Here is an 18,422-nt window from a genome sequence, read left to right on the forward strand (position 1 = left end):
TAATATAAAGAACATTACACAGTTGCACAAAGATGTGAAGTTTATTTTCTCGTGTTGAAATTATGTTCACTCATTCGCTTCACTCACTCGTGAATATATTCACCACTTCATATCTTCGCACAACCGTGTAATATCTTATATTTACAGTATATTATATATTTATATGTTCTTTTCATGTTATGAACAGGGCTCCGTAGTTTTGCCTTGCGCCTCTTTTAACGTTCTGGAGGAACACCTTGAAGCACACTGCTTGTTTTGTTACATCAGAAGAAATCATAATCCATGATTCCAAAAGCTCTATTAGACTGAGTTCATCAGAATTTAATGGGTTTAATCCAAATCTCAATAACTCCTTAACAAGTCAGCCAATACATGATGCCAACTTTGACCTACTGTTGTTCTCTCAGTAGAAGGCTCCATGGCTTCAGTAAATAGCTCAAATATTATTGTCCACAGGGCGGCACGGTGGTGTAGTGGTTAGCACTGTTGCCTCACAGCAAGAAGGTCCGGGTTCGAGCCCCGTGGCCAGCGAGGGCCTTTCTGTGCGGAGTTTGCATGTTCTCCCCGTGTCCGCGTGGGTTTCCTCCAGGTGCTCCGGTTTCCCCCACAGTCCAAAGACATGCAGGTTAGGTTAACTGGTGACTCTAAATTGACCGTAGGTGTGAATGTGAGTGTGAATGGTTGTCTGTGTCTATGTGTCAGCCCTGTGATGACCTGGCGACTTGTCCAGGGTGTACCCCGCCTTTCGCCCGTAGTCAGCTGGGATAGGCTCCAGCTTGCCTGCGACCCTGTAGAACAGGATAAAGCGGCTAGAGATAATGAGATGAGATTATTGTCCACATTTGAATAACAAGTCTAATATTTCAAAAGTTCATGAAACAAATCTGTCCTGAGGTGCATGTGGAATTTTTTTTTTCCAGCTCTCAGGCTCCTAAAAGTTTGTGACTTGCTGTTTTCAAGTGTTCAGAGTTGTTTTATTGGCATGACCCTGCTGCAGTATTGCCAAAGGTTTTCACCCATTATGTATCATGTATAAATACAGTGTCTTGCAAAAGTATTCATCCCCCCTAGGTGTTTGTCCTGTTTTGTTGCATTACAAGATGGATTTTTGGGAGCACCATTTGATTTACACAACATGCCTACAACTTTAAAGGTTAAAATTGTTGTTTTATATTGACACAAACAATAATTAAGATGAAAAAACAGAAATCTGGAGTGTGCATAGGTATTCACCCCCTTTCATATGAAACCCCTAAATAAGAGCTGGTCCAACCAATTCACTTCATAAGTCACATAATTAGTATATTAAGATCTACCTGTGTGCAATCACAGTGTCACATGACCTGTCACATGATGTCTGTATAAATCAACCTGTTCTGGAAGGACCCTGACTCTGCAACACTACTAAGCAAGCAACATGAAAACCAAGGAGCCTCCAAACAGGTCAGAGACAAAGTTGTGGAGAAGTCTAGACCAAGGTTGGGTTATAAAAATATCCCAAACTTTGAATATCCCAGGGAGCACCATTAAATCCATTATAGCAAAATGGAAAGAATATGGCACCACTACAAACCTGACAAGAGAAGGCCGCCTACCAAAACTCACAGACTGGGCAAGGAGGGCATTAATCAGAGATGCAACAAAGACACCAAAGATAACACTGAAGGAGCTGAAAAGATCCACAGTGGAGATGGGAGTATCTGTCCATAGGACCACTTTAAGCCATACACTTCATTGAGTGGGGCTTTATGGAAGAGTGGCCAGAAAAAAAAAGCCGTTGCTTAAGAAACCATGTTTGGAGTTTGCCCAACAACATGTGGCAGACTCCTCAAACACATGGAAGAAGATTCTCTGGTCAAATGAGGCAAAAATTGAGCTTTTTGTCCATCATGGGAAATGCCATGTGTGGCACAAACCCAACACCCTGAGAACACCATTCCTCTAGTGAAGCATGGTGGTGGCAGCATCATGCTGTGGGAATGTTTTTCATCTGCAGGGAGAGGAAAGCTGGTCAGGACTGAAGGAAAGATGGATGGCACTAAACACAGGGCAATTCTGGAGGAAAACCTGTTTGAGTCGGCCAGAGGTTTGAGACTGGGACGAAGGTTCACATTCCAGCAGGACAATGACCCTAAACATACTGCTAAAGCTACGCTGAAATGGTTTAAATCTCAATCCATTTGAGAATCTGTGGATTAATTTGAATATTGCTGTACACCAACGCAACTCATCTAACTTGGAGTTGGAGCAGTTTTGCCTTGAGGAAGGTTAAAAATATAAGTGGCTGGATGTGCTAAGCTAATAAAGATATACCCCAAGAGACTTGCAGCAAAAATTGGCTCGGGGGCTGAATACCTACCGGTATGCACACTCCAGATTTGTGTTTTTTCACCTTAATTATTGTTTGTGTCACAATAAAACAACAATTTTCACCATTTAAGTGGTAGGCATGTTGTGTAAATCAAATGGTGCTAACCCACCAGAAATCCATTTTAATTCCAGCTTGTAAAGCGACAAAACAGCACAAACACCAAGGGGGATGAATACTTTTGCAAGACATTGTATAAGCAAGTAGGACTGCATTTATGTCTATACTGTATTTTATCCACTTTGTGCCTGGCTGAACTCTGACACACATTACAGTTGGGCTTGACACACGTCACACCTGTAAAAGCTCACTGTCTTTTTCTATATGACCAACCCAACCCCCTCCACTGTCTTAAGTGTTCTCAAGAGTGAGTGTATGCATTGAAACGACCAACATGTCCCTACCCTGTCCAATATTTCGTCGGGGGTCAGTGTGTTGGGACAGGCGAGGCTGTATATCATACACACGTGTGTATGTGTGGATGCCCAGAGCCGCACTGGGACTCCTGAGAGATTGTAGGGGGTGAGGGTGGTGTGTTTAGGATTGGGGGAAGGAACACTGGATGAAGGGGAGGGGATATGGGAGGAGCTTGGGAGCTGCTATTTGTAGATCTTTGTGATGGATGACTGCTGTGTGTGTGTAAGAGAGAGAGAGAGTGTTTTTTTTTTTCCTGTTTGGTGTTCCTCTGTTCCCCTCTGTGTAGGCAGCCAGAGGAGTGCAGGAGTGGGAGGGAAGCAGACGTAGACGCTGAGCACAGCGAGAGAGACGGAGACAGAGAAAGAGAGAGTGAGTTTTCTTTAGGAAGTCAAGCACGACAGAAGAGGACAAGCTTCTTTTTTTTGTCTCCCCCCCCCACCACCACCCACAGGACTAGTCTGACTTAAAGTAGCTATTTCTTCTGCTTGTGTGTGAGGAAAAAAAACCCCAACAACAACAAAAAAACACCGTTACCTTTGATACCTTTTCTTTTTTCCATCCTCCACACGTAGTCTTTCTCCTACACGTTGTGTATGCATTGCTTTCAGCAGAAGGACGTCTGCAGCAGTAGCAGCGGCTTTGTAAACGGAAACAATCTCTTAAGGAAAGGCAATCAACGGAGTTTACGGAGCTGTGGATCAGTCATGCCCATGAGAGGCTGGAGGGCATGGAAGTGGGCACTGTTCCTGTGTGGCGCCCTGTTCGCCCACCGTGCCACTGCTTGCCCGGCTCTGTGCACCTGCAGCGGCACCACCGTGGACTGCCACAACCTGGGGCTCAAGAGCATTCCCAGGAACATCCCGAGGAACACGGAGCGACTGTGAGTAGCCCCTCAAGCACATCCTTTCCTCTTATAGTCAGCAAACAAGATCTTTTGTGAAGGAAAAATTCGAATTACTCAACAGGGCAGGTGGAAAGGGGTACAGGTACAAAGAAAGAGAATAAATGTATGCACACAAATGCGTTTAATTTCCATACCGACTTGTGTGCATATGCATGCATGCATGCGTGCTGCTGGCAGTACTGCGACTTTTGTTATTACCATATGCCATCTTGAAAATAGTTTCACTTATCTTGCTGTGCATTGTATTGTTTTGCTTATTTATTTATTTGCATATTATTTACATTTATTGGGATATTGTGCTTGAATTCTTGCAGGTTTAATTTGTATATTTTGCTGGAACAGTCCCGAATTCCTGCAGTTCCGGTCGAATGTTCAGCATGCCTCAAACTTTTGAAGATTTATAAAACTTTAACTGCCAAACTTTGAGGAAAGTAAATATTTGTCCGGCTTCACGTTTCCATTTTCAAGCCTTATATGGACAGTAGAACTTAGGACAAAGAACAACTCTTCTCAGGACAGAATATCTTTGAATCCGTCTTACGCAATGTAGTCCAAATTCGAAATCATGCCGAAAAGCAGTAAATCAGCAAAATGGTGCTTAATTATGTGTCCAGTGAGAGTGTCTGTCTCATCAGCAGCTGGTTTGCAGAAGAATGAAAGTAAGAAGTGTCTCACCCTGCGCATCAGCCTTCCTCTCATCTCTCCCCTTATGAGCTTTTGTAACACTTTGAAATATTCATGTCGTAATTAATTCCCGAGGATGGGAAAGGGGGAAATTGATTGTCCTGGTTTTGGGTTTAGAATATCTCTGATGAATTATACAACCCGGGGAAATTGTGTGTGTGTGTGTGTGTGTGTGTGTGTGTGTGCATATCAGTCCAGTCTTTTTTTTCCCCTTTTCTTTTTATAGGGTTAGAGGATTGTGACAGATGGGACAACATCTTGCTCAAAGTATCTGCATTTCTTTTTCTAGATCACTTCTGTTTTTTTTCTTTCTTTTTTTTATGAGTAAATCATGGAAAAATGATGTACTTCCACTCCATGGATAGATTATTTAACATAAGAAATTTTTCTATCCTAATGACCCCATTGTATAGTGGTCATTTTTCAAGGTGATTGCTCAAGTCAAATAAACCACACACAAGTCCCTGGTGATTTTCCCCTGACTCTTATGACAAATTGACGATCCCCTACGTGCTGTCCTAATTGCTTCTGGTTTTTCTGTGGGATTTATTTCTTCGATTCTTTTTTCAAGTGAAGTTAAAACACGTGGCGTAATTGACTGATTTGATTCAATGTGGAGCTGCAATTTTAATATCGATACATGGAAATGGTCCAGCTTGCAACTGTCTTCAAGAAAATATCTCACAAATAAACAATTTGAGCTAAAAGTCAGTCTTTATGTCTGTCTGTTATTTAAAAAAAAACCCTGCATGTTGAATTTGTTCTTAACGATATAACCACGAAAGTGATGAAAATAGACGAGACTATCTTTTGTCAGGGAGGCCGCCATAACTCCATTGTGTGTGATTTGTCATTTTCAGCGAGCACAGCGGAGGTGTACAAGTGCACGCTATACTAGACGATAGTATAATATTACAGTCTAGCATGACTTCTCCGTCAATTTGTTTGCATTTCTCCACAAAAATTATGGCAATGCAGAATAAGGAAAGGAATCAAAATCAAGTCAAGTTTATTTGTATAGCACTTTTAACAATAGACATTGTCGCAAAGCAGCTTTACAGAAAATTAAAGGCTTTAAACATGAGCGAATTTTATCCCTAATTTATCTCCAATAAGCAACCTGTGGCGACAGTGGCAAGTTAAAACTCCCTCAGATGACATGAGGAAGAAACCTCGAGAGGAACCAGACTCAAAAGGGAACCCATCCTCATCTGGGTGATAACAGATGGCATGATTATAAATAACTCGCTTTTATAACTGTGTCCTGTAGAGTCACAAAGTATAACTGTGTAACGAGGAAAATTATTATGGTTTTAACATGAAGTCTGTTTTGTTGAAGTTATCAACTGTTCATTGATGGAAACTTGAGTATAAAACTGTTCATGACAACTGCAGTCCTAAAGTTAGCAAGTCAACTGTAGTCCTCAGACATAAACGTATTAGTGTAAGTGTCCAGAGCGTCTTCCAAGTGCGACTTTCAACTGTTCATATGGGGCCGTCCTCCACAGGATGAGACTCCAGCCAGACGTAGGGCATCAGGATGGATCAGGCAGGTCTGAAGAGCAAAAGAGGTCAGCAACTTACTGGTGTCTCAGAATCGACATATAACTCAGAGGGACAGACAGAGGGAAGGGGGAGAGAGAGAGAGAGAGAGAGAGAGAGAGAGAGAGAGAACACAGGTTGTTAGGTATGCCCAATGTCACCTGATGAGTAAGAACAGGATACATTTTGCGCTGAGTGCAAGCAGGGACTCCAGCAAAACTAACTATGACAGCAAAACTAAAAGGGGAGAGCCAGAAGGTGACACAGACATGAGGGCGCCCTGGAACATAAAGCAGCAGCCACTACACCATCAACAAACCCGAGTGAGCGACCGAGTGGGGGACTGACAGCATCCATACATCCCAGTTTACCAAACACTCTATGTCTGAGGACCCTCCAGATCTACTCCTTTACCTAATCAAAACTATTAACAAAAGCCTTGACTAAACAGATATCTTTTCAGCCTGGACTTGAATGCTGAGACTGTGTCTGAGTCCTGAACATTACTTGGAAGGCTGTTCCATAACTGTAGGGCTTTGTAAGAAAAGGCTCTGCCCCCTGATATAGCCTTCACTATATGAGGTACTAACAGATAGCCTGCACCTTTTGATCTAAGTAGGCGTGGCGGGTCATAAAGGACCAGAAGTTCGCTCAGGTACTGTGGTGAGAGAGAGAGAGAGAGAGAGAACACAGGTTGTTAGGCACCTTCTGCAGTCAAAACCTGTGTTTTTATGTGTTTTGGTGTTCTGTTTTATGGCTTTGATGTAAAGCACTTTGGGTACCTTTTGGTTATTGTAAAGGGCTATATAAATAAAATTTGATTGATTGATTGATTGATTGATTGATTGATTGATTGATTGATTGATTGATTGTTTTGTGGTGAAACAAAGTTGGGATTACATCTGGCTTCAGTTGTCATTTCTGCCTCATGTCTCGCTTCTTAAAAATTATATTTTGTACAAGTCCTCCACAAAACAATCTTCTGTAAAATGCTCACTGCACAATTTGCTGCTTTTTCCAAGAGTAAAGTTTTCATGTTTTACTTAATGAAGCCACTCGGCCAAACGTCTTGGATCCAGGACGGCATGAAGAAGACGTGTGGAATCTTACGTCACACAGTGCCACCCTCGTTTTTGTCTCCTAATACATCCATATATCTGGCTAATACAATATGGTTGTGCCCGGGGAAATGGCCCAATGGACTGATGTTACAACTTTAACATGTTTTTTAAACTAAAGTCCACTTAATTTTTTTTGTCTTGTACTACAGTACATCCTGTATTAATGTATTATGATGACATTTCCTAAGCGCGTAACTTCAAAATTTCCTGGTTAACAGCTTTAATGCCTTCTTTAATAAATTCCAAACAAAGAAAGGAGTTTGTCTTCACTGTTTCTTTAAGTGCAGGGTTTTTTTTTTTAGTAATTTCCTTGTCAAATTATAATTGAAGAAATTAGAACGATGGGGTTTTGGGGTGATTTCTCACTCGGGACCGAGTGGCTCTGCTATGCTCAATTGTTTGACATCCACTCAAACATCTTTGCAAGCAGAAGCCGGGTTATTCATGCTGACAAGGTTCTGCAAATGTGTGTGTAGTGGTGTTGGGGGTGTAATTTGTGCATGGATGTTGAATCCCATCTGCACTCTTCAAAAAGCATTTCGATTATCCTGACCTTTCTGCTTGCATTCTTTAACGACTGCAGCCACATGTGCCAAACTCGCACCCCCATTCCCCTTAACCAGTTTTTGCTAAATATACTACTAGACAATGAGCCCATCAACCGCACTCCCTGAAAGCACTTCCAGTGCTCTGAGGTAAAAGATTTTACATCGGTACATCATAACTGCATTAAAAACAATTCCTGAATATGTTTTTCAAGCAGCCTATCCAGCTTTGGCAAACATTCTTCTTTCTCTTTAACCTGACAAAATGCACAAGTACTTCGACCATATTTTACAGAAGAAAACCAGAAATGTATCTTGTTTGATCTGTGCTTATGCATCTATTTATGTACAATTGCAATACCGCACTCCCAAGATCAAGCATCGTTGATGGTGGTGAGACCGAATTGTCTGATTTGGGATTCTCTTTGTAGTGAGATGGCTCAAGTGTCCTTTCTTGCCTGTTTCCCCCTCCCCGACTGTTTATTGATTTAACCATAGTGAAGGATTTGAGGGCTGAATACAGATACTGCATGAAGAAGCAGTTTAATCTGCATGGTGAGGGAGTGAAACCTTTATTTAAAGAGCTTGGTTGTAAACTTCAGTTCTAGACTAGGAAGAGGTCCATCGATGGTTCTTTGAATAGACAGAAGGTTGTTTGCAACACCACCTTCAAAATCTTAAAGGCTTCTTATTAACCACCTGCATTTTACAGAACCCATGACAGCTTGAGTCTACTTGCTGAGGAGATACCTAGACTTTGAGGCCTTTATAAAGGTGGCATGGTGGTGCAGCATGCAGGGCTGCTTCCTTGTAGCTCCATGGTCCTTGGTTTGATCCTGACCTCAAGTTACTGTCTGTGGAGTTTTGCATGTTCTCCCATTCTCCAAGGTGTATTCTGTTACATATTGAGTGTTCTTGGGATATTTTCCATATCCACTGCAAATTTTACCAGGATAAATCAATTACTAAACCTGAATGAATGAATAATTGCTCAGTTTAATAATTGCTTTTTTTTTGTTCTTTTTGGATTTTCCTTTAATTTAGTCATGGCCAGTTCCTACCCATCAGGCTATCCATATCACATAACAGCTACCAATTGGGCAGGACAAAGGCTATGACGAGGCATGTGAAGCCAGCTGACTTCATCTGCTCATGCAACCTCAGGGGGCTGCATAACACACTCGGAGGAAAGCATGATCCGCCCCCTCCTGCATGCATGATTGGCTAGTGTCACTGTGATTAATAGGGGAGAGCCCGACCAATATTGCTTTCTTGGACTCCCAGCCACAGATGGCTGTGACCTCATCAAGATTCAAACTTGCGGATAAATCTCTGGATGAAAGGGGCAAATGCTTTTCCGTTGCACCACTCAGAAGTGTTGCTCAGTAGTCAGGTCACTTGCTCGACAATTTTATTTGTATAGCATTTTTAACAATGGGCATTGTCGCAAAGCAGCTTTAAAGAAAAATATACATTTTAAACATGAATTTATAAATCTAACCCTGATGAGCAAATCTGAGGCCATGGTGGCAAGGAAAATCTCCCCGAGACGACACAAGGAAGAAACCTTGAGAGGAACCAGACTCAAAAGAGAACCCGTCCTCGTCTGAGTGATAACAGACAGCGTGATTATAAATAACCCCATTGAAGTGGAACATGCAATGGTCTCATACTTGAAACCTTTGCTGAAAAAGCTCCTTCCTAGAAGGAATTCCTTCCTCTGTTGGAGAACAAACCAAAGAACTCGTTAATGTTCTATACACAACTCTTTTTATCAGGGTGGCCACCCGAAAGGTTCCTTCAGTTTGTGCGACTGTTAAGTTCCGTGTAAAGGCATCCAACAGAAAAGGTTCCAGATATAAACCTTCTAGAAAGCCAAAACAATGAACCACCCAAAGAACCCCAGAGGAACCCTTTTTCTTTTCCAAAGTGCAACATTTTTAACAGCTGCCAGATGATGATTCACATCAAATCAGTGGCTAGATCAGGAAAGAAAACCATCTCCACTTTAAGAGCCATAATTTAACTCCAACAGTACAGGGCAAATCCAGATATAGAGATACAAAGTTCCCTGACTCATGCCTTGGCAATAAATTCGAAAGGATTTGTACATTTTGGGATATCAGACCGAAGAATCCTGAGTAACTGTGGAGCTTTTTTCACATGACATGTGACCCTTCTTATTTCTTACAGATGGTTTAGCTTTAGGAATGAGGATTATTCGAGGAATGCCAATGTCGATGAGAATGGTGCTAAATTAAAGGTTGTGTAGAGCAGACACATTCCCTTTCCACATGTTCCCAGCATCCCATAAGCCTCTGCTACATACTGCTCATGCACTTCATTATACAGTACTAAATCTTAATGGCAGGATGGAACGGTTACATTTCTATTAAGGTTAGCATCATGGGGATTGTGGAGAAGGGCTTATAGATTAATTAGGTCATAATCTCAGTGACGAGACAGCTTTTAACCATGAGCAGGAATGGTGCCAGAGCCGTTTCTGTATCTTATTCTGGTTGTTTAATCTACTTGAGCTGCAATCGGGCAAGTCGAATTAACTAGGCAGTGTTAATCTGGAGGTCATGGAGAGGTTGTAAAGAGCGCAGTGAAAGTGATACGGAACAAGAGCGGGTCAGAGCACCGTGTGGAATTGACTGTTACCAGCCAGCTGCAGGCCTTCTTGCATTTACTGCACATCAGATACATTCTTGATGGAATAAGTAGAAGGTATTTAGTCTACTGCAAAGGCAAACTGCAGTATCTGCATATTGTGTCAGTGGCAAAAGACGGTCCAGTAGCAAATAGGTGACACTATTGGACTGTCTTTTGCCACAGTTTGCAGTTTGTCTTTGCACGGCGGTGTTGTGAGCATAACATCCACAAAGCACAAACACAAACCCTGTTTTGCTCACAGGGAATGAAAGCCTGTGTGTTCTCTTTCTCAGTGTACTCAAACACTCCACACCCCTAAAGCACAACTTGTTTCCAGTTTCTAGTTGAACAGTTTGGCATATTCAATTACAGGCACAGATGTTTGATTTACTGACAACTGCTGACTTTTGTGCTGTTAAGTGCACCTTGTAAATGAGGTTTACTTTCAGAGGCCTACACATGGGTACGGTCAACTCCAGAATTATTGGTACCCTTCATTAAAAAAAAAGGCCTGCATTGAGTAATATGTTGAGCCTAAATATATAGTGATGCTGATTTCAAAACAGTTACCAAGACTAATATTTGTGAGGTTACTGGAAGGTCATCAGCACTGAAAAACTTCCTGATGTATCCAGCAAGGCTGGAAATCTTTGTCTCATCCTACATCCGGAACATTTTTAGATCCTTTATATTCTTATTTTTGTGCATTTGGACTGCCCTCTATAATTCAGAGCACAAGTTTTCAATTTTTGAAATGGTATGTTGCAAAAGTGGTTTGAAATGGTTGCAAAATTGATTTTGTTTTGCTGCAACCATTTCTATGTTGACCTGGATGTATGTTTGAACTCTATCTCACTGGACAATCTCTCTATGGTCAAGTCTTCACCTCCTGGAAAAAGCAATCAGATTATGGGCTAAAATTGTGTTGCTCAAGGGCCCAACAAATGGCAGTTAGGTGGTGCTGGGATTTGAATTACAGTCTTCTGATCATTAGCCCAAAGCTGTAACCACTGAGCCGCCGCCACCACCTTTGCAATCAGTCTTCACAAGAGCCCTTGGACCACTTGCTGTAAAACAACCCCAGGGTGTCCACGATCCACCACCAGCTATCACTATGAGTATGGGGGCTTTTCTTGAATGCAGGCTCCCGTTGCTGATGGTGTACATGACGAGTTCATTCTTGGACACATCTGATTACAACATGGGTGAATTGTGAGCACAGTGGGTAGAGTTGCTGGTTCCAGGTTCATTGTGGTGTTTTTTATGTATCTGCTTGGGTTTCCTCCAGGATCTCTGGTTTCCTCTCACCATCCATACAGGTAGGTGTAATGGCTAGTCTAAATTTTCCTTATGGTGTGTGTTGTGGCGCCCTGCCATGAACTGGCATCTTCTACAAGGTGCGTTCATTCCTTCATCTAGTATTGCCAGGTTGGCTCGGGATCCACTAAGAGCCTTACCAGGATAAAGCCATTACTCAAGCTGAGTGATAACCATTTCTTAAAGGCACCAATATTCATGGGGTGGACAGGAGCCTATCCCGGAGCACTAGGCATGAGGCAGGGATATACACATCACAGGGCATCATGCACACATGGATGTACTGCATAGTCAAACCTAGGGGCAATTTAGTCTACCCAATCCACCAAGCTACATGTTTTTGGGAGATGGAATGGAACCCATGGGTAGAACATGTGCCACTCTACAAAGAAAGTAACCTGAGCTCAGGTTCAAACCAGGGACCTTGGAACTGTAATGAGATAATGCTACCTGTACTGCCCTAAATCATTGTTTGTCAGATTGTAATGTTTGTTTTATCATAAACATATGGGGGCTTAGGAGGTAGTGGGGGGTTGATTCTTACACATTTTGAGCATGGCATATCCCAGCCTACCTTTCTTTACATCTATCATTTGCAGTGAATCTGTGATTCCTAGAATGTCAGGTTCATTTCACACATGGCTGAGTGTGGTTCTGATGGCCTTGCTATACACAGGGGGGTCAGGCCAATGGTTTGCACCATGACTAGCAATTCTAATGTCTAGACTAATCTGGAAATAGTTTCAATTTCCCCCTGGCTGTATGGGTACAGCTTGAGTTTGCAATCCATTTACTCCTGGGGTAATTTAAACGAGCCATTTGCAGGTCAGTGTTGACATGACTGATTACCTCACAACACCTTGTACCAGGTTCTCTTGCTCTAGGGACTTGTCAAGATACTCATCATGACTGGTGATATCAAACGGTAAATGCACTGGAATAAAAAGATTGCTTATCAAGTTCTCAAATTTATTTTAACCTTTTGGATTTCATACTTTAATATTTTACCACGAGTTGGCCTAGTGGTTAGTGTGTCCACCTCTTGACCGCAAGTTCTACTCATAGTAGGGTCATACCAAAGACCATCATAAAAATGGTACCTACTGCCATCTGCCAAGGCACGCTGCAATATAGATGTGAGTAGGGAGTCAAACTCTTGCGGTTACCAGAGGACCAGCCCCCCACTGTAACCCTAGCTATATAATTGGCGAGATGCCGAGGGGTATAGAAATGGGGATCGGCGCCGCACCCGTGCACCTCAAAGAGCTGGTTAGTACAGGGACAGGAGACTGCCTGGGAAGACCAGAATCCTGGCATGGGAGAGACTTTGACATTAATATTTTTAATTTTATTTTTCTATAAAGGAAAAATCTTTCTTTCCCCCAACCTGAATAAGTTGCATATTAATTTTTATATTAACTTTTGATCTTCAGGAGCATCCAGTATTTATATTTTAATATAAATTCTTCTTTCATTGACCTACTTTCACTTTGGTTAATGGTTTCCGAAATTATCCAAAACACTGTTCAACTACCTGCTGATAGCAGTGCCACTGGGATTTAGCCTTTGCTTCATCTTTTGCCGAAAGAGCGCAGTGCAGCAGTGCTGTAGTCCTTTAGTCTGTCCAGCTCTCATATTTTCTCATTTATATACTCTGATCAAACAGATCAGGTTCCAAAGCTTCACATTTCATGCTCACACAGCTGTCAGCATCACTGCATGTATCGTATCATATCATAGATTATTAACTAACCAAGCTGAGTCTCTGTCACAACCTGCAACTGTGTTATAGAGCTGCATTGTATTCTGGAACTTTGGGTCCAACAAATTATCACCTGAATTGTTAAGTACATCACAGATATTTCATTATAAATGTATTTAACTAGTTTCAGAGTTGAATTTTTCTTTAACGCACACTGATGCATGGACTTGGTCGATTTCTTTAAAATACTGTATGTGGTGTTTCAAGTGCTTTGCTTCCTTTTTTGTTTTATTTGAAATTTCACTGAAGATGTGAAACAACTATCAATGTTCAAGCTCATTTATATTTTATGTAAACAGATAATGTTCGACAGAGCGAAGTGTAGTTCTGATTACTCAGCACTCTACCTACAACAGAAAGGTATTGTATTCTGGAAGGTGTTCCTGCCAAAAAAAAAAGAAAATCCACCCAGCATTTTAGGTTATTTCATCTCTCCATTTTAAAAGCTACTGATGCAGTGAGCATGACTGAACTAATGAAAGCTTTCCAGTAATGCAAAAGTAGAGAACAGGATACAAATTAAGAACTGATGATTTATTTGGGTTTGTTACATTAACTATCCAAACACTACACCTTGGCAGTTATTTATGTCCTGGTCTGGTTTGTCTCTCTTTTGGAAGACATAGAGTTGTATATGCAGACAGGCATTTACCAGTCCGCTATGTAGGTCAAAGCTTCTCAATGTCATTGAGCTTTAGTCTGTTCTGGCTCACTGGATCTTCTCTCCTCACTTAACTCTCTGCTGTTCTGTCCTGTATAATATTGTGCAAAGAAAAAAAAACTGCATTGGTTTGTACACAGATGCTACAATCTTCTTCCTTTCACTTGAGTGTGCTCAGTGCCTGGCTCAAGATCTCATGGCTGGCACTTCCATCTGTCATGGGAGCAGGGCATGCAAGAACATAAGCACACTGTATTAACTTCTCAGTGCTAGCAAATAAATCAAAAGAGCAGTATACGGTCACAGCATGTGCTGACGTTTGGTTACATTCAAGAATATGAACAAAAAAAAGATGTTCGGGTAAATCAATGCTCCATTAGCATCTAGTATTTGAAGCTTGAAGCCAGTAGCTGTGGGTGGCACAGAAGCGGAGCAGAACGTTGGAGCACTTTTTACCAAAGATCTGTGAATTGTGAGTAACAATGCCAACCGTAACAACATAAAGCAGTCTGCTAGAGTGTGATGTGATGGTCAGCAGCTTGTTGGCCCAGCAAGGTGCACTGTCTGCACGGTTGCGCTGACCCAAGATCCTCCTAGGCTTCCTCTACTTCTGCCAGCTTTGGAATCAGGTTCTTATTTCCTTTGGAGAATTCCCAAGCAAAATTTGTTTCCTCACCTTGTATAACATATATGTGTTTTGGAGTGGTGTGTGTGTGTGTGAGAGAGAGAGAGAGAGAGAGAGAGAGAGATTCACTCAGTATGTGTATTGCATATGCATTTCCTCCTCTTTGCCACAGATTCTATTTCATGTTATACAGCTCCCCTTGTCGCAGTGGGATTTTTTTAACAGATGGCAGAAATAAACATACTGCCTTTTTCTTTGGACTTCTTCATAGCCCTTTGAATTATTGAAAAATCAGGCCTCTTGGGAAACATGAAACATCTAGGTCCCTAGCTCTCTGGTGAGTTGTGATGAGATGACAGGAAATGGGCAATGGCACTTTTTTTTGGCTCGCACACCCGCTACAGTGGGAGTTCCCCCATGAAGTAGGGGGAAATGACAGGATTTTTGTGCAAGTGTCTGGTAGACCTAGTGAAAAAGAGCCTATTTGGTGGATGCTTCTTCAGTGACCCAGCAATGGCAATAAACCGTCTCAGCGGTAGGAGGTTCATTTTCTCTCTGTCGAGCATATTCACAGACTTGAACCCCTTAAAACTTCAGGACCTCACTTAAATTCCTCTTGTAACTATACACTGATCAGCCATAACATTAAAAACACTGACAGGTGAAATGAATAACACTGATTATCTCATTACAGTGGCACCTGTCAAGGGGTGGGATATATTAGGCAGCAAGAGAACAGTCAGTTTTTGAAGTTGATGTGTTGGAAGCAGAAAAAATGGGCAAGCGTAAGGGTCTGAGCAACATTCACAAGCGCCAAATTGTGCTGGCTAGATGACTGGGTCTGAGCATCTCCAAAATGGCACATCTTGGTGGGTGTTCTTGGTATGCAGTGATTAGTACCAACCAAAAGTGGTCTAAGGAAGGACAACCAGTGAACTGGCGACAGGGTCATGGGTGTTGAAGGCTCATTTGATTCACATGGGGCCTGAAGGCTAGCCCATATGGTCCAATCCCACAGAAGAGCTAGGTCCTTACACTTGCCCATTTTTCCTGCTTCCAACACATCAACTTCAAGAACTGACTGTTCTCCTGCTAGCTAATATATCCCACCCCTTGTCAGGTGCCAATGTAATGAGATAATTAATGTTATTCAGTGTTTTAATGTTATGGCTGATCAGTGTATGCATTTGTTATCAGTTTCACTGTAATTACTAAATACTTCAAAGTAGGCACAGAATAACAAGATTTAAAACACAATTCTAAGACTCGACATTAAGGGGGTAACCTCTCTACACAACTATATTACCTTATATTACCTATATTCAATGTATTATACACTCTCTAGTTTGTTTAAGGGCAACATGGTGGTGTAGTGGTTAGCACTGTTGGCCCACAGCATGAAGGTTCTGGGTTTGAGCCCAGTGGCTAATGAGGGCCTTTCTGTGTGGAGTTTGCATGTTCTCCCCGTGTCCGCGTGGGTTTCCTCTGGGTGCTCCGGTTTCCCCCACAGTCCAAAGACATGCAGGTTAGGTTAACTGGTGACTCTAAATTGACCGTAGGTGTGAATGTGAGTGTGAATGGTTGTTTGTCTCTATGTGTCAGCCCTGTGATGATCTGGTGACTTGTCCAGGGTGTACCCCACTTCTCGCCCTTAGGTGGTGTTTACATTAGACCGTACCAGCGGATCATCAGATTAATGTTTTTAAAATGATTCGCGTGCACACAGCAATGCCAATACACGATTCGCGTGCACACAGCAACGCCAATACACGGATATGCTAATCACATGACTAATTAGACGGCACGTCACATGATCCCAGTGCATATCGGGCATGCGCAAGTCACTCACCACTTGCAAGTGGAAGGATGGCAAGCGAACACCTTCTCCAGCAGATAAACACACCTGGCTGTGATGTTCATGTTCTCACTGAGTTTAAGCGCCTGAAGGAGGTAAATAAGTTGAAATGTGTAAATAAACCTCAGTGCGGCTCAGCGCTTCCTCCTGCGCTCCAAATCACTCCGCCCTGAACAGCGAGTGCCCTCTGGAGGGTGCGCACTCTGGCCCTGCGCAGCTCACAGAGCGTGCGAGTGAAGCGCACGAGCAGTGATTCGGGACTGAGCCGCTGTGTGTGTGATCCCAACACCAGCGAATCAGGAAGGTGGATGTCACAGTGACGTTGTCCAATGACGACGTCAGCTAGAGCTCAGCACTGCGTTTCCTCGTTCCTCAATGTTTACACAGCACCGGATCAGATACAAACTGGGTTGAATACGTGGGCCCTGGCGGATTCAAGTTGTTCCGCCTGTGGAGTCGTTTCCCGGCGTTTTAATGTGCACGGACAGTGCATCCGCGACGAAAACGAGATGGATACGGTCTAATGTGAACACCACCATAGTCAGCTGGGATAGCTTGCCTGCAGCCCTGCACAGGATAAGCGGTTATGGATAATGGATGGATGGACAATTAGTTTAAGAAATATTTTGCCCACTGTGTTCCAAACCGGTACCAATACAGATATGAATCGGAGGTCCACTAACAACTTCTTTTCTTTTTTAATGGAAAGGAAAGGAAAAGTTGTGCGGGTGGGAAGGTTTCACTTTCTTGCAGGCATGAGCATGAAGAAAGACAAAGATGCACTTACAGCATCCTTTGTAATCGCCTGGTTCAGATTGCAGTGGTTGAAATTAGACTACTAGTTTGTTTAAATTTTGTGAAATAGAACCATATAATTAGGTGAAAATACTGTGGGCAGGTACAAACAATATGAATAACTGTGCTAGCAGGATTAAAAAAAAAAGCAGTCCTGCTGACAGGGCTGGCATTTCTATCCCGATGTTGTTGTTGTTTTCCCTAGTGTTTTCCAACCGACCAACTTCAGGTTCAAATCCAAATACAGACAGGAATATTTAGAGCACTAAACAGATACATAAACAGATAGTAGTGTTGCGCTCCACCCCTACTTAAAACATATTATAATTTCTGCTTCTGTTAATAAGCCATTCACTCCTTATAAATGTTATTCGACATGCCCTTTTTGTAAAGAGAGCGCTCAGTTGAATGGAAAAAAACCAGCTGTTCTGCAGATTCTGTAACAGAAGGACGACCAGATCTTTACAAATCTATGTAGTCGACTTCCAATTGAATTAAGCCTCTCTTTTGGGATTTAAATGAGGATGTTTCTGTGTGTAGGTTTGCACCAGTTAAAGTCTTTTGTCACTTTGCTAGCCGGCAAGTAACATACAATTTGTAGGCAGATGGTGAACACAGTTAGCATGATTAAGGGTGATTGGTTGTGTTTTGCGAAGTCTCCATTCTCTTGCACAAGGTCTTCAGTCCCCTGGGTTCCAGTACAGGGGGCCACCCAGTAGATTTATACTTGAGAAGCCATGAGAAAAGCTGGATTAAGTGCCCAGCAATAAACAGCACATGTGTATATCAGGCTGCAGCTAATGAATCCCATTCCATTATTTATTTCCCTCTATCCATGCACCTGTGTACACAGACCATCTGTCTGTAATGACCTTTCGCTCTCCGGTTCTCACTCTCTAGCTTTGTCCCAAGAGTGGTCATTATAATGGACCAAGAGAAGTCAATTTTGGGTCCACGAATAAAGATGACTTTTAATGTCTGCATGCAAGTGTGTTTTGCCCATTTATAGGGTGGTGGCCCGACTGCTACAGGATTAACTCAAAACTCTACAGATCTCATCATGGCATAATAACAGAGCGATGTGTGTTTATACCTGGTACAGAGGCTCAGAGCCAAGTCCCACAGCTGCTTCGACGTTTAGGAGTGTCGACAGGTGAAAGGTCGTTGCTTA

The 18,422-nt window shown here is 42.4% G+C and overlaps 1 protein-coding gene across 2 annotated transcripts in view; it reads left to right on the top strand.

Moving 5' to 3' along the window:
• Positions 1-3,031: 3,031 nt before the first annotated feature.
• Positions 3,032-18,422, top strand: part of slit1a (slit homolog 1a (Drosophila)) — a 206,844-nt gene continuing 191,453 nt past the window's right edge. For both annotated transcript variants that reach the window (XM_060916914.1, XM_060916915.1), the window contains exon 1: positions 3,032-3,665. In XM_060916914.1, coding sequence (XP_060772897.1) covers positions 3,379-3,665 — 287 coding nt within the window. In that variant the 5' untranslated portion in view covers positions 3,032-3,378. The remainder of the gene's footprint in view (positions 3,666-18,422) is intronic.

Source organism: Neoarius graeffei, chromosome 3, assembly GCF_027579695.1.
Source record: "Neoarius graeffei isolate fNeoGra1 chromosome 3, fNeoGra1.pri, whole genome shotgun sequence".
NCBI lineage: Eukaryota > Metazoa > Chordata > Actinopteri > Siluriformes > Ariidae > Neoarius > Neoarius graeffei.